This window comes from Falco naumanni, chromosome 5 (assembly GCF_017639655.2).
Source record: "Falco naumanni isolate bFalNau1 chromosome 5, bFalNau1.pat, whole genome shotgun sequence".
Classification (NCBI taxonomy): domain Eukaryota; kingdom Metazoa; phylum Chordata; class Aves; order Falconiformes; family Falconidae; genus Falco; species Falco naumanni.
In genome coordinates this window covers 7,832,604-7,855,320 of record NC_054058.1, presented here as the reverse complement: position 1 = coordinate 7,855,320, position 22,717 = coordinate 7,832,604, and the positions used below count along the sequence as shown (strand labels likewise).

Sequence of the window (22,717 nt, the reverse complement as noted above, 5' to 3'; positions counted from 1 at the left end):
ATACCATTCTGCTGCAGTGATTGTCCTGAATTTTGTGTGACTGAGTGCAGCAGATGAACCAAGGTTTCAAGGTACGATTGAATGTATTTTTCTGTCCCTCACTCACCCCTCCCAAGCACTAACAGCCACATGCCAGTCCTATCTCTGCATGTCTTATAACATATATATGTTTGCTTTTTAAAAGGAACACTTGCAGTTTCCGTTGGCACTCTTTGCCAATAGGACCATAAAGACTGGATTTGACTGTAAGGCTGCCACTGCCAGATCTCTGAAATATCTTCTTTTCCAATACAAATACAACTCTGTAACTTGCTGTATGATCAGGTTCATCGTGAGGTAGCTCATGTGGCGAGGAAGTTGAAACTCAGGCTGTAGCAGAGGAGTTTTGCACCTAACCGAGTTCCTTTGGGAGTTGCTTCCCGGAGAGCATGCCCCCCAGCTTCAGTGCTGACCAGTCTGGGTGGGCTGACACTGGTGTGCCACTGAGCATTATAAAAGCCTGAGGTACCACATGAACTGTAAAAAAGGTCCAAAGGAAAAAAAAAAAAAAAAACCACGACAACAACAAACCTGTGGAATTTTCTGCCAGAGAATCAGATAAGCACCAGTGCCAGCACAGGGGAGGGAGGAAGACCATATGGTCAGGGATCTGGGAGATAGGAAGGTGGGAGCACAGCATCATCATTTTGCATAGGCACTTTCAAAGCACCGCAACATCCTTGTGAGACCTGCATTTCTGCATCACGGAAGCCTCACTCCCCAAGGCTTTGAGATAATAAATTGTGTACTTGGTTTACAACAAATATATGCCAGCTGCCAATTCCATATAAGTCTCATGCTTAAACTCTAAACCTTTTGCCAGCACCTCCTGATTTCAGCTATCTATACTTCTATGCTCTAGCGTGATACTCATGAAGATGTGCCACTCAGAATTACATTGGATTTTGTAAATATAAGCCTGAGAATTGAACAGGAGTCCTGGCGTTTCATGTATCGTTACCATTAATAAAGACACACAGATTAGATACTCAGTGACATCAATGTCTTCAACTGCAGAGATGTAGTCAACTTAATTTTATTTTTAAAATTGTTGAAGAATTACACAGAGAAATAAAATCTACTTACTCTTTTCTGTGTTGTGCCTGCAGGGCAAACAGTAGTACAAAGCAAAAAGAAGCTGTATTTGTCATTTTAAAGTCAGTACAAATAACTGAGTATAATTAGGAAGCAAATTATGCTCTCTCTAATGACTTCTCTGCAGAGAAATGCACATTCATACTCAGGAGAGCTAACTGGCCTCTTCAAGGACCTATGTGGAGGGACCCCATGGGTTAGGGCTCTAGAAGGTACAAGGGTCCAAGAGAGCTGGCTAATATTCAAGCATCACTTCCTCAAGCTCAAGGTAGGTGCATCCCTATGAGTAACAAATCAAGCAAAAGGGGCAGGAGACCTGCACGGGTGAGCAAGGAGCATCTGGCAAACCTCAAACAGAAGAAGGAAGTTCACAGGATGTGGAAAAAGGGACAGGCCACTTGGGGGGAATATAGCAACGTTGTCAGAACATGCAGGGATGCAACAAAGGCGGCTAAGGTCTGTTTGGAATTAAATCTGTTGAGGGTTGTCACGGGCAATGAGAAGAGCTGCTTCAAGTACATCAGTAGGAAGAGGGTGACTGGGGAAAATGTGGGCCTCTGCCGAATGAGGTGGGTGCCCTGGTGCTGAAGGATACAAAGGAGGCAGAGTTACTGAATGCCGCCCTTGCTTCAGTCTTTAACTGCCCCAAGGCCAGCCCTCAGGATCCTGTAGGCAAGAGAGAAAGTCTGGAGAAAGGAAGACTTTCCCTTGGTTGAGGAGCATCATGTTAGAGATCATTTAAGGAAACCTGATGCCCAGAAATCAATGGGCCCTGATGGGTTACTGAGGAAGCTGGCAGATGTTACTGAAAAACCACTCTCCATCATCTTTGAAAGGTCATGGAGAACAGGAGAGGTGCCTGAGGACTGCAAAAGGCAGCATCCCTCCAGTCTTCAAAAACAGCTAGAAGTAGGACCCAGGCCGGTCAGCCTCACTTCCATCCCTGGAAAGGTGATGAAACGGCTCATCCTGGAGGTCTTCTTTACTCCTGATAACCTTCTTTTCCTCATGTTTCGTCAACATGGATTCACCAAGGGGAAATCACGCTTGATGAACCTGATAGCCTTCTATGATGGGATGACTGGCTGGGTAGATGAGGAGAGAGCAGTGGATGTTGTATACCCTGACCTCAGCGAGGCTTCTGACACCGTCTCCCATAACACCCCCACAGGTAAGCGCAGGCAGCGTGGGGTAGATGGGCAGACAGTGAGGTGGGCTGAGAACTGGCTGAATGGCAGAGCTCAGAGGGTTGTGATCAACAGCGCAGTCTGGCTGGGGGCCGGTAGCTACTGGTGTTCCCCAGGGGTCAGTACTGGGTCCAGTCCTGTTCAACTTCTTCATCAGTGTCCTGGATGAAGGGACTGGGCGCACCCTCAGCAAGTTTGCCGGTGATGCCAAGCTGGGAGGAGTGGCTGACACACCAGGAGGCTGCGCTGCCTTCAGTGAGACCTGGGCAGGCTGGAGGGCTGGGCACAGAGGAACCTGGTGAAGCTCAACACAGGTCCTGCCCCTGGGGGGGAACAACCCCACGCACCAGGGCAGGCTGGGGCTGGCCTGCTGGGGGGCGGCTCTGCGGAGAAGGACCTGGGAGTCCTGGTGGGCAGCAAGTTGCCCACGGCCCAGCAGTGTGTCCTGGTGGCCAGGGAGGACAATGGGATCCCAGGGTGCGTTAGGAGAAACGTGGCCAGCAGGTCAGGGCAGGTGATCCTGCCCCTCTGCTCTGCCCTGGTGAGGCTGCATCTGGAGTGCTGTGTCCAGCGCTGGGCTCCCCAGTTCGAGAGAGACAGGGAACTACTGGAGAGGGTCCAGCGGAGGGCTACAAAGCTGACTCAGGGGACTGGAACATCTCCCTTGGGAGGAAAGGCTGAGAGAGCTGGGCCTGTTCAGCCTGGCAAAGAGAAGACAGAGGGGATCTTCCCAATGTCTACAAATGCCTCAAGTGCAAGTATCGAGAGGATGGGACCAGCCTCCTTTCAGTGGCGCCCAGTGACAGAACAAGGAGCAACAGGCACAAACTGTAACACAAGAAGTTCCACCTGAGTATGAGGAAGAACTTCTTTACCTTGAGGGTGACAGAGCACAGAACAGGCTGCCCAGAGAGGCTGTGGAGTCTCCTTCTCTGGAAACATTCAAACCCCACCTGGATGTGACCCTGTGCAACCTACTGTAGGCGAACCTGCATTATCAGGAGGATGATCTCCAGTGGTCCTTTCCAACCCCAACCATTCTGTGATTGTGTAAAGTTCAATGTATTTAAGGCAATCATTCCCATCTGCCTCTGAAAAGTGTTATCGTTGGCACAGAAAACATGCTTTCTTCCATGATTTGCTGAGTTGTAACGTACAAGGAAAAACGTATTAAAGAAATTTGTTTCCAAGACTACAAAGTTGCAGAACTTAAGAATTTTAAAAAGCAAGATAATTCCTTTGACCCCCTTGAGTAGGAGTGAGTCCCTTGAAAATTTTTTTGCAGCTGACAAGAAGTGTGGCTATGTACCAGATCACCAAAAATTCCACACAAGAAAAAACATCATGTCTCTCTTTGGAAAAGGCACACTACTGCAAGTCACAGAAAGCAACAGAACTCCACTAAAGTCACTGTAAATCAAGCCACACAGGAGCTTGGAGAGAAGAATTTCAAGCCATGACAAGTAAGAAAATGTATATCACCAAGCTAAATTCTAAGGCAAAAATGCACAAACAAGTCAAAATATGAGAGAAATTGTTCTTACCCCATATACCTTCTTGGCTCCTGCCTTTGCAGCAAACATGGAGAGGATTCCCGTGCCACTTCCAACATCAAGGACAATCTTATCCTTAAAAACATGCTTATTGTGATACATTGAGTTTCTATAGGTTAATGTGCGCACTTCGTCCTTTAACATTTCCTGTTATGAAAAAAGACACCATTGTGGTATTTGAAGTGCTTATATGCATTCATTGCTGCTGAATGTATTCCTTGATTATAATTTAAGCATTATTAATACACAATCTAAAGAGTTTTTCAAGTAGTTTGGGGTGCACACATCAAAGCAACTGCAAAATGCTAGCTACTTAGAATTGAATTATTAAGAAGCAGCATGATGCCCTTCGTACTATTTTATTTCTTCAAATATTACTTCACTGTTACAATTGACAACCAGAATGTAATCTAACCACAGCACTGCTTTGGGCATAAACAGAAGCCATACAGAAATCCCAGCTTTCCTTTTCTCTTAAATCATGCACAACCTAGAGCCTCAGCAGAGGGACTTTCTGAGGTTCCTCTTTGAACGCAAAAGAAATCACTCTATAAACTGTTATAAGGCAGCCATCTTGATAGCCTTGCCTAAAATGATGCAGGATGTCCACAGCAGAGCTTAGAGATGCTGTGCCATATGGTACTCGCTTATTGCTCTTCTGTTCACTCATTTATATGACCAATTTCCAGAAGATATTAGTGTATAACCTAGACCACTATCTTGTTGCAGCACTGTCAAAACTAGCCAGCTGCAACAAGGCTTTTACCATCCCATCCCAGGTTAACTTCAATAAGTAGTTCCCACGCCTTGCCCCAGCACAGCCACCAATCCCCCAGAAGATTTCAAAAGTTCTTCTACTGTCTGTGCTGGTCCTTCATCCTCTTCAGGCCAGTCCACCCTGTGGACTGCATGAACTGTAAAAAAGGTCCAAAGCCAAAAAACCACCTGGATGCCTACATCGAGGGCATGCATGCGTGTACGCTCTCTCTCTTCTCCCTCTGCTTCTTCCAGGTCTGTCTTCACCCAGTACTCCTCTTCCTCACCCCTCAGAGCTAATTAACTACTTAGCAGGAACCAGCCACAGCTGCACATTACCCACATCAGCCAACCCACCGCCCCTGAAGCCAGCCCACAGCTGTATGTTATCAATGTTAATTAACTGCCTTCATTCCTCTATAATTCCTCTACATACTACTACCATCTTGTCATAGTTTAAGCAAGTAAACAAATGGGGTTTTGAATTTCTGGTTAAGAAGGATCAGTTCACTGCCCAGCAGCCTTGAAGCACTAGTGCACTGAACCGTTGCATACATCATTTGCTCACTTAACTGTCTTGGCAGGATACTGTATGTCCTGTAGATGACTAAAAGACTGTTTTTATCATCATAAAGCATGGTTTGGTCAGGCAAAGAAAAAGGCAGAGGAACAATCCAAAAACACTGGAAAAGTGATGGGAGCACATTCTCATGGAAACTCTTTGCAAACATATTGAGGACAATAAGGTGATTGGGAGTGTTCAGCAGGATTTGGAGATGATGGACCACCTGACAGCTTTCTGTGGTGAAATAATGGGCTCTGTGGATGAGGGGACTGCATGCTTGTTTATCTTGATTTTAACAAGACTTTCAACACCATCTTCCATAACATACTCATTGAAAAATTGATGAAATACGGACTACGTAAATAGTCAGTGAATTGGACTGAAAACTAACTGAACTGCTGCTCTCAAAATGATGTGATCCGCAGCACAAAGTCCATCTGGAGGCCAGTCACTAGTGGTGTCCCCCCAGGAGTCAATACTGGCACCAATACTGTTGGATACCTTCAATAACAACATGGATGATGGGCAGAATGCAGTCTCAGCAAGTTTGCTGTTAATTGAAAACTGGGAGGAGTGGTTAATTCGCCAGATGGTTGTGCTGCAAATCAGAGGGATTTCAACAAGCTGAGGAAAGAACTGACAGGAATCTGAAGAAAGTCAACAAAGGGAAACACAAAGTCCAGCACTTGGGGAGGAATAACCTCACGCACTAGAACAGGCTGAGGACAGGCTGTCAGGAAAGCAGTGTTTTCTGAAAATTACCTGGGGAACCTGGTGAACAGCAGTTTCAACATAAGCCAGAAAGGTGCCCTTGCCACATTTTGGGCTGCACTGAAACAAGTGTCACCAGCAGATCAAGGGAGATGGTTCAGCACTGGTGAGACCACATCTGGGGTCCTGTGTCCAGCTCTGGGTTCCCCAGGACAAGAGATGTTGGAGCAGATCCAGTGAAGGCCCATGATGATGATTAAGGGATTGGAGCATCTGACATGTGAGAAGAGACTGAGAGAGCTAGAACTGTTCAGCCTTGACAAGAGAAGGCTTGAGGGATCCTATCAATGTGTATAAATACGTGTTCAGTTGGGGAGGAAAGGCGGCGGTTACCACTCTTCTCAGTGGTAACCAATTAAAGAACAAGAGGCACAAATGGCATGAACAGGTTTATCAGAGCCTTGTCCAATCAGGTTTTAAATATGTCCATGGTTGGAGCCTCCATAGCCAGTATTTTACCGACTTCCCAGTAAAGAACATTGTTTTCCAATTAAGTTTGTGCCCGTGATATCAACCAGCTCCTTCAGCCCTGGTGGAGACAGCCCATCAAGTCCCATAGACTTACGTATGTCTGATTTAAGTGATCCTTCGCTGTTGAGGGTACGTCTTCCTCACTCTGGTCTTTGCCACTCATCTTAGAGACTCAGGAATCCTGAAGGCAAGTCTTGCCAGTAAAAGCCGAACTGAAGAGGTAATTTTCCATGTCCTTTGTCACCAGATACCCTGCCTCATTCAGCAACAGTCCCACCTTTTTCCCAGTTTTCACTTTGCTGTTAATACACCCAGAGAAGCCCTGCTTTGTTACCCTTCTCATCCCTTGCCAGATTCATGTCCAGACATAACTGAGCTTTTCTAACCCTGGCCCTGAAATTACTCCTGGGTTATTTGACCTTTCTTGTACCTCTTGTGTGCTTCTTTTTTGGTTTGAAATTTGTCAGAAGCTGCTTGTTCATTGATGCAGGTCTCCTGCCACCACTGCTTGACTTTATGCATGTCAGGATGGACCATTCTTGGAGGATGCAAGCCTTGAAAATCATCCACTTTTCCTGGACACCTCCTATCTGCAGGACCATCTCTTAATGAGATTTTTCCAAGCAGATCCCTGAAAAGGATGAAAAGGATCCATGCTCTCGGGATCCTGAACTTTACCATCTCATGGTCACTGCATCCAAGCCTGTCCTAACCACCACAACCCCAGCTGGTTCATTCCTTTTAGTAAGTATCAGGACCAGCAGAGCACCACACACCACCAACACCTCTGCCATCGATTCATCTGTGCCAGGAATTTATAATCCTTCACTCCAAAAATGTCCTGGATTGCTTACATCCTGTTGTTGCCTTTCAGCAGATACTGAAGGATTAAAGTCTCCCATGGACCAGAAATAAGACACGTCGCATGCAGACATGAGACTTCTTTCAGTTGCCTGAAGAAGACCTCTTCTACTTCTTCCTGCTTAGCTGGTGTGTAGCAGACACCCACAACAACGTCAATCATGTTGGGTTGCCATTTAATCCTGACCCATAAGCTCTCAGCTGAAACAGCATCCGTCCCACAGTGGATATAATTCCAGGCATTCAGTTGCTCTGACTCCCTTCTCATCTTCCCAGTCTGTCCCTCCTAAAGAGCCTGTATCCAGCTATTGTGGCGTTCCAGGCCTGTGAGCAATCTCACAGCCTCTCTTTTATCCCTATGAAACTGTAGCCCTGCAGCTGCACACTGACCTCTAATTCCTCCTGTTAATTTCTCAGGCTTCATGTGTACTTACACTTGGGGTGGGCCCCCTTCTGCTGTGTTTTATGGACCGTGAGGTCTTGTCCACACCACCCTGCATCTTTTGCTTACCAACTTGGTCTACCACTTCCCCGTGTGACTGTGGGTCATCATGTCTTTCCTCTATCATTCTTAGCTTAAAGGTCTCCTCACCAGGTTGGCCAGCCTGTTGGCAAAGACGCTTTTGGCCTGGTTTGTCAGGTGGATTCCATGTCTTCCTAGCAGACCTCAATCCTCAAAGAGGGTCCCATAGACATAAAAGCAGAAAACACGTCATTAACATCAGCTGCACAACCAGTTGTGGACTTGCAGGAGCACTTCTCCTCAAGTCCTTCTCTGCATTGTTAGAACTAAGGCAAAAAACCATGTGGCACACCTTGCTTGTCATCCTAAGAGCTGTGTGGTCACACTTGATATGCTCCAGGTCTCATTAGTGCTCATGTGGAAGAGCAGCAGTAGTAATCCAAGGCCGGTCTAAGGGCTGGATGAATGTCAGCAGCCTCTCCACGATGTCACAGATTCAAAAGCTTAGACAGCAGGTAAGGTCAGCATATGGGGGCCTCTGTCCCCTGCAGGAGAGAGCCTTCCACTCTTATCACTTGTGGCTTCCTCCCAGTGCTTCTGTGTGGCTCAGGGCCAGCTGGTTCTGATGCCTCATTGCACAGAACTTCCTGTCCCTCACCTACGGTGAAGGCGCTGAACCTATTCTGCAGCTAGAGATCTGCGGGTGGATCAGGAGCCTTCCTCTGCTTGCCAGAAGTCACAAGTTTCCAACCTTTACCAGCAAAGGAGTCTCCACTTCCAAACCTGGTAAGTAGAGACTCGAGACTCTGACTGCCCCTCCTTTCAGTACAGCTGGAGATTTAGGCTCTAGTATCTTCAGGATCTTGGAGAAGATCCAGCTAGTCTCTTCCTCATCTCCATGGTGCTGTAAAGTCTGCCAGTGTCCTCTAGCAGCTCCTTTACTTGCTGACACAGATCCTGTGACCAGTGCACACCTCCTGCAGGCAAGGAGGCAACCTCCCACTTCCCAGCATCAGCAAGAGGCCCCAGGTGCTCCATGCGCTCCCTGAGACCTGCAAAGCTGCATCCTTCTACCAGGAACTCGACATGATTTGAGGTCTCTGATGTGTCTTCAATATTTCTCTTAGGTCTCCTTCCCACTCAATTGTTCCTCTATCTTCTTGCCTTCTTGGATTGAATTTCTGAATGCTACACTGGTAAGATGTATTCTGTTTATGTACACACCCCATAAACAATCACTAGAATAATGGAAATAGATACTGTTTATGATGTGGTTTGTGAGAAGTGCAGCTGATTTCACAGTGGCCTTTTTACATCCTAGTCTTTAAGATTCCAATCTCTTGGGTCACGTAAATATAAGATATTAGTGTCCTCTTCAGAATTGGTCTATAGTCAGTTTTTGGATGGTAAATATGGATCACTGTGTATTTTGAATTCTTTCCGGGAGTGTATTTACTGGGGGCTATTGGGCTATATGTTCCCATTAATGCAGCCTGTGCATTCAAACACATGCCAGGAGTCAAGAAATTACTTGGCTTCTCATGTCAGTTGAGTAGCTGTTCTGCTGGCATCGGTACTCAAACATGCAAGCGAACTAAAGACCTAACAGCAATAAGGTAGTTTCCATGTGTGGTTGGGATAGTTTGTGACCTTCATAAATGCATTAAATCGATGCACTCATGAAGATCACCACTGTACAGATAGCTAATATAAGCTCTGTGGATCATACATGAGGGATAAATAGCTAATAAACCAAAGAAAACATTTTAATTGTTATTATTATGTAATAATTGCTGAAATAAAAATAAATATTACCTCATGAATTCCAAAGTGAGCATAGGAATCAAAGTAATAATCCCTGGATGTCATCTCTTCTGGATTGATAAGCTTTGCCATCTTGCCTCGGCCCGGGCAGCTTGGTTGCAATGGAACATGTATGACAGATTGAACTGGCTTTGGAACGACGGTAGGCTGAGGAGGCTGGGATGGGATGGGGCAAACCTAGGAAAAGATGGAATATTGTTAAAGGACATAATTAAAAGAAAATCTTTCTCTCTACATCTAGCATAGTGATATTGTTGTAACGAGCTAGGAGATAGTAAGACCAAAGACATTTGGGGTATCATAAGTGAAATTTAGGCTGCCTTCCATTCCTGGCTCTATAAATTATCTTCTCCATCTTGGAAAATTTCCTTAATGGCTTTTTCCTTGATGTTCCTCTGCAGATACCTACACCAGTGCAGAGTAGTGGCACATTATTGGTGTTGGCTGAAGTGGGTGACTTCAAATATTGACACAAGGCAGTTAAGAGTTAGGTTTTCTCCTTTAGTGTCTTTTTTCTGTCAAACTACCACAGCTTTGTGAGAGATAACTTGTGATAAACAAATAGTTCCCCTGCAAAGAAGAGCTCATAATCAAAGCATTTTGAACAGAGTGTTGCCAACAAGAAGGACAGGATTCACAACTGATTCATAATTGTCGGGTAATGTATCTGGCTGTATTGACGTGGTAGATCTGAGAATGCTCACAGTATCTGAAAGTCCCTGACACTATCTGAAAGTCTCTCAGCATGTCCAGAGAGCATCATAGGGAGCTGTGTGGGATATGTGATCCCTAATTTAGTTTCCTGTTGCTGGGAGATGCAGGAGTTATTTATTACCAAGACCTGGCTTACTGCACTTCATTTTTCCTTGCATATTGCATCTCCATCGCCAATATTTCAACAGACCCAGAATGCTTACACCTCTTGCACCCAGATTTGACACTTGTAGCACCTGAGACAGAAGGTCGAATGCTTCAGTTGTGGTCTGGCCCATGAGCACATCTACATGCTTAATGTGAGCAAAATGCTAAAAACTGAGAAAGATTGAGCAAGATGCTACAGCTTAAACATGTGCACTAAGTCACCTGCAAATTATGGGTCAACAAATTCACATATTGAGAAGGTCAGTCCTGCTTAAAATATGTCACCTCCTTTTATACTTTTTTTTTATATATATATAAATTATTTTAAGGTTTAGTAGTTTCCCAGTGGGGACTAGATTTGCCCGAGCTTCTCCTAGATACTTTCATAAAGTTCACTTTATGTTCTATAGCTTGATACTGCAAGACATCAATTCCTTGTACTCTCTGAATAGCATCAATTAGCCTAGTTTAGTTTACTTCAATATATAAAAAAAACCCACACGTTTTTCCCTTGTTCATTTGAAGATTTAAACATGTCACCTTTTCATGTTTTCTTTGGTCCATCTGTGAAAAGTGAATACTAGTAGTTGACGTCCCTGTAACACCTTTCATCCCCAAAGATCCAGAAGTGCTTTATTTATACATCTTTTCCATTTCTGATGTTTTTGACTTGATCACCTCACCCAGTCCACCTCCCATGCAGAATACATTTGTTTCCAATTGGTATTTGTATTTCTGTCCTGTCTTGTTTCAAAATGTCCACCAGCAGTCATTTCCCTTCAGAAACTGTTTCATTGCCTGTTTGTTGCAAGCAACACCTTGATAGCTCATTCTGTCAAACTGTTGCTTGTAATATTCAAACCTGCCAAATCTAACCCTGGTACTTTTAATTACATACTTGGGGTTATATCCTAACGTCTTTCTCTGTTGGTGTACACGTGTAGGTGTACTATAAATTTCTGCAGTTACCCTGCCCTGCAGTCCTTTCTGTATTTGTCTGCTGGATTACAAAGACTTGAACTGTAGACGTTAGGAATTTTGTTTTAATTTAATACGAACTCTGTAAGGTCTTACACTTTTCTCCTGAATCTTGTCCTCCACTTCATTTTACAAGCAAAATATGTAAATATAACAGTCACTGAACTCTTCATTCTGATCCTGTCTTAGGTAAGAATGTCTCCAGAGACAAGACAGTACATCACAGGCAGTCGCTACCTACTGCAGAGAAGATCTGTCAGTTTTTGTAAATGAAACCAAAGAAGTATTAGCATTTCTATTGCTGTCTAAAGATACAGAATGAACCTAAATTCAGCAGCTCAGGCTAGGAAAGTTGTCTGAATTATGTTGTTTGCTGTAAAGGAATTAACATTGTTATGTCATAGTCTGCAAGACAGCTGAATTCTGCTGCAGCCCAGGAGTGGCAGGGTAATGTCTATTAAGCTACTGAGCCGGCATGAGACTCACAGTACCTTTCAGGTTTATCTAAAGTACCTGAAGACTTACTGCTCTCAACTGTCCATCTACACCTCTGCCAAAGAGTACATGGCCCATGTAGCGGAAGACGTAGAAACCTGTTAGGTCTGCTCCTCAGCTGTCTTGGTTTTTAGCCAAGAAGCCCGTGGTGAAATGTGTTGATGGTGGTTGTGAGACAATGTTAGGCTGCTAACACCATCAGGTCATGCCCTGTTCATCCTGTGCTATAGGTATCCCAGCCTCATGCAGAAGGGGTAACAGAAAACCATACAGAGGTGGTGATCTTCTCAGCCAGCAGCACTCTGTCACAGGGACCCTAAGCCAGCTGCTTCCTTTCTTTTTTAGGCATATTAACACAACACAGACCTTTCAAATTAAAAAATGTTAATTTTTGCAACATCTGTAATACCCACTGCTATAATTTCTGTGTGTAGCACTGTAATTCTGAAATGCCAAGGCAAGGTCACAATTACAGGAATGATTTTGACAGTGGGGCTCAGGAAATCCCTCTGTCATCGATTTGCTATAGACACTGTGAACAATTTCAGTCGAGAATAACTGATGTCCTATGGAAAAAAAAAGAACAAACTAGGGAAAACATAGAAATACAGTGGAAAATTAATAATAAAAATAAAGAAATGTAATGAAAGCTATTATTTGTATTGGAAACAATAAAGTCTTCAGGTGTACAGCTCTGTGCTTGCTAAACTAGAAACAGCTAAGCTTTTAGTGATATGGTATGACTGCTTCAGAAGAAAACATGCCTTCAAGAGAAAAGCTATCAAGGAAAGACAGCTTCCTGTATACTTTCCAGAACGAAAAGAATCCTTAAGATGATTTACAAGCTTAGCACACATATACCCTATCTGTCAGATACAACTCATCTTTTTAATGACTCCTGAAAAGCGAAAGCATCTGGGCTGGGGGTAAACCTCACATCAATGAAAAAAAATCTAACAAATTCTGTCTGAATAAACCATATTCATTACAAAAACAGATTCCAGCCAGCTGCACACAGTTCCAGAACACTGGCGGCTGTTAATGCAGACGAAGTTTGCAGGAATGCAAGCAGCTGCCTCAGAGTCTATTAATCACTGTGTTAAACCTGCAGCCCTCTACCTTTTCATCTCCCATTTGCTCCTGAAGATCAAGTTGGAGGGTCTCGAGAATCTGAGAAACGATCTTTTTCTACCATTTTTATGGGACTTAGGTGCTGCTGCTCTGTGCCATTTCAACACTTAAGTCAAAGGAAATTAGGGAAATATTTTCCTATTTTTAAAAATCAAACAAATTTTCTTTCCTCCATCCTTGTGGACAAGGTTGGTAGATTACAGATGCATCAAAGGTATTAGCACGAAGGACTGCTTTTTTAAAAGCTTTGAACTCTTACAAAAGGCAAGGCTCATAACCCTCGTTCATTTCTCAAAATCTCACATCTGAACACACCAATAGGCACTTCATTAACAGATGTGACTTTCAGATATGTGGAGTTGCCCATGTGCATCAATAGAAACTGTTGAAATTCTTCTTTCTTGAAAACATAAGTCAATGGACTTATAAGGCTATTTGGGTGTACAATTTCCATAATACAAAAGAGAACTAGGTCTTCAAAAATCATAGGCTATTTTGAAAATTTGAGCCTTTGAGATATATCCATCTGCCTAGAGAGAGGCAGGATGGCGAAATATGCCCAACTAATTTTTTAGGAGGTTTGTGACAAAAGCAGAAGTATGTAGAGTGAAAATAAACTTGAATGTCAATGTTCATTTCTTGATAAGGTACATATTTTCAGGAAGTAGGGCCTTCAAAGATCAGTAAAGAACGTTTGCCTTTCATTGTGGATGTGTTTTTTCTTCGTGGAGAGTTTATGTTGTGATATTTCTCATAATCAGGATGAAATAGCCAGTTCCTCAGGAGCTATAAATCCACTTTCCAACTGACAAAAATTAAGCTCAGTTTATTTTAAATTACAGATAACTATGAGTTCAATGCAACTGCAAATCTTTCTAAACTCTGAAACTGCAAATCTAGCCAGACATACTCTGTAAGAAAATTGGGAAAGAGAAATGGTTCTAAAAACTGCTTGCTCTGAAGCTACTCTTTTTTTCAGACACTTCAAAACTAAGCACTGCTTGGAACTTTCTGCATTGAGTGTCTGAAGTGCCAGACCAATCTGTCATAGACAAACTTGTCTGTTTATTATCAGCAGGAAACCCACTGTCCTTTAGAGACCAGTATAGCTTAGAGTACATTACAGTTGCTATGTGCTATCCCTAAGGAGATGATGATAGTAAAAATGCTGGAAAAGACTCAGGCATGTTTTGAGACTCTATTGTTTGCTTTAGAATAAAGCCTCTGACCAGAACAACTGAGACTGAACTGTTATACAAGGAACTTGATTATACACCGAGTGTCCAAATCCTTAAAAAGTCAAAGATGCAAGTAAGTTTTCAGTATGATAAAGTCACGGTTGGCGTATTAGGCTGCATAAAAAATAACACTGAGTAGCAAGAAGGAATGCAGAGATCACAAAGGTTTGCAAATCTGTTACTTTTTGTTTGAAAGTTAGAAAGGAATTAGATATCTAAAGTACAAGATAGGAACTGTGATACATTTGTGGATCTGACCCAGAGTGCTATATACTGTCAAGATTCTTAATGGGGATTATCTACTGGGGAAAAGCCAGAATCTTCTTAGTGACAATTCACAAATTAAGCAATTAAATTTCCAGTTGGGTATAATTCTTCCCCCTAATAGAGGTTAAGCACTGAAACAAATGCTTAGAGGGTTTGTGGGGTCTTCAACCTTGTAGACTGCAAAACTCAGCTGGAGAAGGTCCTTAGCAGCCTGATCTAGCTTTAAAGTTATCTTTTATTCGAGCAGGATGCTGGACTAGATGACCTCCAGAGGTCCTTTCCACCCTTATTATTCTATGATAGTAAGACATGGGACAGATATTTGTACTGCAAAGGAGATACAGGTGGCAATATCAGAATAGACTTGTAAACCTGAGCCTGGTATGGATTATGAGGTAGGTTATAAATTCAGGTTTATAGATTTGCACACACAATAGGAACAGAACCTGTTTTCATGGGGTTAAACTGCACACTATGAGAAGAATAAAGGACATGACATCCTGAAATGAAAAGCTGTTGAAACTACATGTAGCTGTATTGGACTGAAATGATAAGAAATGAGTTGACAGAATGCAAGGATGGGCATGAGTTAAGTATCTGTAGCATTTATAAAAGTCTGAGCAGTTCTAGACCATTCTGTGTGCCAGTGCAGGTAATAAAAAGGTTCTTCATCCAACCTGCCCTCTTGACGACTTCCTGCAAGTTACAGTGCACCTTGGGTACAACAGAACAAAACAAGGGATAAACTGTAGTTATGGACATTGATGTTTAATTGAAGTTGTGTTTCTTTTTTATAAAGATGGAGATTTTTGCAACGTGTGTAGAAGTAGTCCAGTGCAGGGCATGAACAGTCCTAGTTCAGCATAGAACAGAAGGAAATATGAGATGAATGTATTACTATTCACTGAAATCTACTCTTTGCAAAGTACCTCATGAAAGGACAGCAAAGCATTATTTGAAAAGTGCCGAGAGGTATGTTTCCTTAGGACAAAGTTGCATTTTGATCAACTTTGGCATATGGTAGATCTAATGTCCATCTAGTGTCACAGATGTAAATGCAACACCTGGGTTTACAAGGTCCCTGTTACAGGGAACAGCTGGAGAAATGCCTGGTGCTTTCACATTTACTCTGTTGTTTAGAACAGATGGTCTATCATTAGACTCTGTTCCCCATCTGTTTGAAGCCCCTTAAGCCTCATGTGGATTGAGTGAAAGTTGCACAATTAGGAGTTTCTCAAATGCTGGTTAAACTCTCAAACATGATTCTATTGAAGTCAGAGACTTCCAAAGGTTCAGCTCAGTGGGGACTCACATTTTACAGAATCACAGAATGGTCAGGGTTGGAAGGAAACTCCAGAGATCATTTAGTCCAACCCCTTGATAAAGCCCACAAGCTCTCTGGGCTGCCTGTTCCAGTGCTCTGCCGCCCTCAAGGTAAAGAAGCCTTGGGGTCCTGATGTATTCCTGAGGGCTGGCCTTGGGGCAGTTAAAGACTGAAGCAAGGGCGGCATTCAGTAACTCTGCCTCCTTTGTATCCTTCAGCACCAGGGCACCCACCTCATTTGGCAGAGGCCCACATTTTCCCCAGTCACCCTTTTCCTACTGATGTACTTGAAGCAGCTCTTCTCATTGCCCATAACAACCCTCAACAGATTTAATTCCAAACAGACCTTAGCTGCCTTTGTTGCATCCCTGCATGTTCTGACAACGTTGCTATATTCCCCCCAAGTGGCCTGTCCCTTTTTCCACATCCTGTGAACTTCCTTCTTCTGTTTGAGGTTTGCCGGATGCTCCTTGCTCACCCGTGCAGGTCTCCTGCCCCTTTTGCTTGATTTGTTACTCATAGGGATGCACCTACCTTGAGCTTGAGGAAGTGATGCTTGAATATTAGCCAGCTCTCTTGGACCCTTGTACCTTCTAGAGCCCTAACCCATGGGGTCCCTCCACATAGGTCCTTGAAGAAGCCAAAGTTGGCTCTCCAGGTCTACAGTCCTGCTTCCTCCATGCAGGATCCTGAACTCCACCATCTCATGGTCACTGTAGCAACGTTGCCCCCAACCTTCACATCCCAATCCAGTCCTTCTTTGTTTGCTGGTACAAGGTTCAGCACCTCATCTCTTCAGGCCCTCCATCATCTGTGTCAAAGTTATCATCAGTGCTCTCCAGGAACCTCCTGGACGGCTTGTGCATAGCTGTATTATCTTTTGAGCAGATACAAGGGTGGTTGAAGTCCCCCGTGAGAACCAGGGCTGTATCGTGAGGCTACATCCAGTTGTCTGTAAAAGGGCTCATAGACTTTCTCTTCCTGAGCTGATGGCCTGTAGCTAACACCCACAACAGTGTCACCCACGTTATCCCGCCCTTTAATCCTTACCCACAGGCTCTTGACTCATTCTGCATCCACCCCTAGGCAGATCTTGATACATTCCGCTTGCCCTCTCACATAAACAGCGACTCTACCACCCTGCCTTGCTGGCTTGTCTTTCCTAGGAAGTACAGAGCCACCCCTGACAGCATTCCAGTCATGCGAACTATCCCACCATGCTTCTGTAATCGCAGTGACATCATGGCCCTGTGAACACACGCAGATCTTTTAATTTCTCCTGTTTATTCCCCACACTGTGTGCAGGCATTTCAGAGAGGCAATGAAACGTGCAGGTTTCACAGGAGGCGTGCAAGAGGATCCACCACAGCCATGCACACCTTTGAGGTGTTTGGCCTTCTGGTACTCCTCTTGGGAGGCAGCTAAGGAATAGATATCTCTGCTCTGGTTGGCCTGCCTTATTCCCCAGTTGGATGTGATGGTGTGAGTATTGCCACTTTGGACCACAGCCCTTGAGTCCTTCGGCTTAAGGAGTGCCTCACCAAGCTGACCAGCCTGCTGCTGAAGCTTCACTCGTATCTTTTAGACTGGTGGACCCCATCCATCCCTAACAGATTATAGTCAAAGAACATTTTAGAACCATTGTCCTCTGGTGGATAATATTAAAAGCAAAGTACAGATGGCAGATGGCTAAGTTAGTTCTTCATTTCATGTGGTAGAGACTAAGTTACTGCAGTCAATCTGGAAATTAATCTTCACATATAACCATGCTGTTCCCTCCCAATATAAGCATACAGATTTGTTACACTGCAATGGTCTCTGTCACGTGAGTCAAGAATCCGAAAGGTGGAGAATTAAACAGAGGAGAATTATAGAACTCACGAAAGGGGCAAGCTGTGATGTTCTGCAGCTAGATGTTCTAGGATTTTGTTTCCATTTTTCAGTGTAATCAGGAATGGAAGAGGTGGATATACTCAAGCACACATTATTTTCATGCAAGATTGACACATATAAGAAATCTGACAGGCCGAGGAATAAAGGCTAGACCAGACATCAGGGCTACACTGTTTCTGAGAGACATTCCAGTCTTCTCAGCCTTTTCCTGGCCCAGTACCATGTATCAGGACAGTTAGGAACAGCTTTCTAATGGAGGTCTTCTGAATTTGGTTCCTTGCTAAAAAGTATGGGCTTTTTGGTTGCTGTATGTTACAGCAGCCTTTCTCCCATTCCAGAATCCAGTCTGAAAAGTTGACTGGTGTGTAGATCGCAGACCAGTGCAGCCAGCAGCTCTCACAGGTTGCAGCTTCTGGTCTCGTGAAGATTTACAGCTACATCTGACATGATAACACTGCAAGTTCCTGCTTTCCACTGGGACATCCCATCCCTTTCAAGGATTCATGTAAGGCAAATAAAACCAAATGATGAAAAAACACCCCCTTCCTACCTTCCTGTTCTTTTAAGCTTCTCATTTTCTGACTAAAGAAGGTGAGAATTCCATTTAATTTCATCATTCTTCGTTTGTTTGGCAGAAGCTGAGACACTGCAGTAGTGAAAAACAGGAAGATGCCTTAGCAAGTGGTCCTCAACCTATCAATGTTGACTGGGTGGAATTCTGTTATCATCATGGGAATTTAAAATTAAAAACTGAGGTCAACTATGAGAGCTAAGAGTTATTGCCAGCCATTTGTTACATAATTGGCGTTACTTCTATCAACATTTGAAGTGCACCTAACCCTAAAATAGCCGTTAAAGGTCAGGGAGTGCTTAAATCAACTGATCCCCTTGGAATACTTGCCCTGCTCTTCCATTTAATTATCCAAGGGAAAAAACCAAAACAAAACCCACCACAGTAGGTATAAACTATGTTGTGTGTTTTTCTGCAACAGACTTTTCCTTCTGAGATTTCTGGGGTTTAGAAGTTTTGACAGATCTCTTTGCAGCACTACATCCAAAAGTCTCTAGAACAAAAGCAATCAAGATGCACAGATAGAACAACAGGCTGTTTCCCCTTGTTATGACAGGGCTATTAGAGGCTTAGCTTTTGTCTGGTTCAGAGAGAAGGTATGAGGTGTGTCTATTGCCTGTCTACAGTTGAAAGAGGAAAAGCTGATAGAATTTTCCATTTGAACTAGGCTATAGCCTCTGGGAAATAAAGAGCTTTTCCAAGTTTAGTGTCATTTTAGTTCTGGTTTGCCTTTCAGGGAGCTGCACAAGGGGAAGAAATATCTCTGCATTAATAAAATGCATCAGGTCTTCCAGCTGATTTTAAAGTATTGGTCAAAAACTCAAGGAATCTAAAAATAAATTGTTCCAGTTTCATTCCTGGGTACTCATTGCAGAGTCACCTCTATATTTGATAGTGGCAGTTGTTAACATTAAATACTTACTGCTTGCACTGATACTAATCTTTTAATGTCCCATCTTGCCCGATCAGGGAGGCACTTCTATACCAACAAGTAACACTCAGATACAATGTGCTGTTCAGGCCCCAAACTCACACTGCCACTTTCAACTCCCATTCAGGTTTGGCACAGCAGAGTGAGAAGGTTGTGAAAGTGTCATATGGCTGGAACAGCACTGGCTTAAACTGCAGTTGTTAGTCTTCCTCTTCCCCTTCCCCTTGTATTCTGCAGTACAAGTAGTCATGGGATGGAAACCCTCAGATTTACGTGTGGCTGTCTGAGTAGCGTCTTCAAATCCTGTCCATCCAGCACTAGTTCTAGGGCACCTGGGCACTGTGAGGCAATAGCTGGAACAAGGGTAAAGGTTATTCCTGTGTGCACACGAGCACTGGTAGCTCAAGGTTCCTGGTGAGTAATGTTCTCTGCTGCTTGGGTAGATTTGGCATTTTGCAATCAAATAGGATGATGAAATTGTTCCGTGCTACGTTTCCCTAGGAGTAGTTCAAAGCCTATATCGTTATTTAGCAAGTCACAATTCAGTTCCTTTTCTTCCTGTAATGTGGGGCTTAGTAAAGAACGAGGCAGTTTTCTAGGACTGCCTTTGTGCAAACTTGTTGGACTAGCTGGGAGGGGGATTTAGATTTCTCACTGTTCTGTCCTTGCTGGCCCCTTCCCTCCTATGTGCATCAAAGGGGACTCACCAGTGTCACCTTAACATTTCTTTTCTATGGTATAGCTCACAGTGTAGACAGACTGCACTGGAGAATAAAGACTGCCCTTCCCCTCCTCTGCAGAGTCCAATATTCAGTGTGCAAGGCCCTACAAAAGAAGTCTCCAAAATGTGTGGTGGGTCACCCAGGTAAGCTGTTGTAACTCCACATAAATTCAAATTACAGACTATCATCATGGCTATGAAGCCATGAATGGTGCATAGGGATCTATAGTTAGAGCATTAGGTGCCTGTTAACAAATGATATTTAGTTGTGTTTTAAGGATGACTAGGCAATTCTTCTCTTTCTTTGGGGGAAAGAAAAAAATTAAGGTCAAGGTCATTTTCTGAGGCATGAAACCCTAGCTTTGTTAGCTATTTTTACTTTGTGATCAACTACAAGCTAGGGAAGACATGCTACTGTTACCTGGAAGCAGCCAGCAGAAATGTAAACGTGACTGATTGCTTTTATTCATCTCCAAGTGAAGAGAGATATTCATGTGCCAAATTACTTTAAAACGCCTCACATCACAAGGCACAGCTTGTTGTAGAAATAGCAACAGAAGTTATAGGAGTCTGTACCGAAAATACCAAAGTTGAACGCAGTGAAGAGGAAGAGTGTGTTGCAGATCATTGCTTAAGGAGTTATGAAGCTGCAAAGCTAGAGAAGTGTGAACTTTCCATTGTGGTTTTCTTATTGGTTGCTCTTATCATTGCTGCTGCATAAGTGCCTGCCTTAGTGAACAGTCAGGGTTCTAATGATGTACAAATAATGCACAAGTGATATAGCCCGTTATGAGAAACTCCTCGATGTGGACATAAAATAGAAAGAAAACAAAAATAGCTTGCTACTTTAAAGCTGTTTTACATCACCCTGACAAGCGCATTAAAGTCTATCGAGAAAAGCAGGGGGAGGAGGCTACAGCCCCCATTATCAATGCTCATGATGTGTTTCTTGTGGGGGAAGTAGCTGTACCACTGGTCAGCCTCTTCCCCACCCCATCATCATCTTGACTGACTCTCTAGTGACAGGGAACAGGAACCAGAAAGTGCTAATCAACTATAAACCCAGTTATTTTTAGGCCCTTTCTCAGTATCAGGCAGTACACTGAAATTCACATAAAAAGTAGAGCTCTGCTATATTTAGAGGCTAATTATTAACAAAAATAACCAGAGTATTCTATCTGCACAAATTATTTTCTTAAATTAGCAGAAAATTTAATGGAAGCCCTCCTCTGCTTAGCAAATTTCTAACACGTTGATCCCTGAAAGTCACTTTGAATCTCATACCCCAGTCATTCTCTTCCCCTCTCACTGAGCTTCAGGTGTTTCACAACAGTTCTAGGAAGACATTATATTCTGGAAGCTTTGCTGAGCTTTAAGATGGAGGAGGGGAAGAACTTCCAGTTGATCACCTACTCCATGTCCTAGCCAAGCTTTTGATTTACTCTTCAGTGTAGTTTCAGGTGTAGTTCAGCTCTAGAGGAGGTCTTTGCCTAAGAAATACCCAGGTTTATCTATTATCACTTTTTAAACTCTGCAGTATAAATGAGGACAGAAAGGAGCACAAGATGGAGAAATGGCAGTTCCTGAGCTGAAGTGCCAGAGAAAATCAGCACACTGATTTACACAGTTCAGTGCTGCTTCAAAACCACCAGCAAACAGGCACCACCACTGAAGAGAAGTCCCATATTTGGCACTTTCATTTGTCAATTAGCAAAAAATCTGTTTCCCAGCACAGAGCAAAGATACCCTGCCAGTCCTTTAGAGCTGTAGCTCATGGGTCTTAATATGTTACAGCACAGATTTTCCTCTTGATCACCTGTCATAAAAAGGCTGGCAGGTTTTTTTGTCCTCTGTTGATTTTAAATTAATTTCACTGTGTGACTTTGAAGGTGTCAGCCATCATTTAGTGTGGATTATCAGAGTATTGCATCCCCTGGTGACTGATTAAACCCCTAGAGGTAGAATGCGACTCTCTGAATCAACTCCTAAAATGCAAGAAGTCTCACTGGAGATTGGCAAAGGCAACATGCCCATGGAACTTGGAGAATAACACAGGATGTGACTGACCACAGCTGTGTCAAGATAAACGTAACTTCTTTGCAACAAAGGGGACTAGATGGTGGCCATTGTTACAGATAAGCAGCTATCAACAGTGGAGTGGTTGCCAAATTTGAAAAAAGGAAAAGCACAAATTTGCTTGCTGACAGATAAACGTTTAAAGAAGCCTGAAGACAACATCCTGGATGTAGTATTGAATGAAAATTCCTTTGGTTTAGGCATCTCAGAAACAGTAGAGCAAAGAATGTTTCTCCTATTGAAACCGAGTTGAAACCAGAGATGAAGCCATTCTGGATTTGAAAGATGCTTTCTTCTGCATACCTGTGGCTGAGCAGAGTCAAACCCTCTTTCCCCTTGAATGGGAGAACCCAACCACTGGAAGAAAAATGCGGTTATGCTGGCCGTGCTCCCACAAGGTTTCAAGAACAGCTCCACTCTGTTTGGTAACGTACAGGCAAAGGAACTGGAGCCATGCAATGTAGATACCCCAATATTACTTTGCTTCAATATGAAATAAAATGAAAATTGATGGAAGCTCCGATTTTAGGCTCATCTAACATGAACAAGCCTTTTTGACTCTATGTACATGAAGGACAGGACAGCAGGTGGCATTGGGAGCATTAACTCAGCTGCTTGGTGATTGGAAGTGGCCAGTTGCTTACTT

General features: G+C 43.4%; 1 protein-coding gene across 1 annotated transcript in view; it reads right to left on the bottom strand.

Moving 5' to 3' along the window:
• Nucleotides 1–22,717, bottom strand: part of PRMT8 (protein arginine methyltransferase 8) — a 74,085-nt gene that overhangs the window by 26,211 nt on the left and 25,157 nt on the right. The window contains exons 2-3 of the mRNA XM_040596295.1: nucleotides 9,577–9,762; nucleotides 3,866–4,021 (exon numbers count right to left, since the gene is read on the bottom strand). Coding sequence (XP_040452229.1) covers nucleotides 3,866–4,021; nucleotides 9,577–9,762 — 342 coding nt within the window. The remainder of the gene's footprint in view (nucleotides 1–3,865; nucleotides 4,022–9,576; nucleotides 9,763–22,717) is intronic.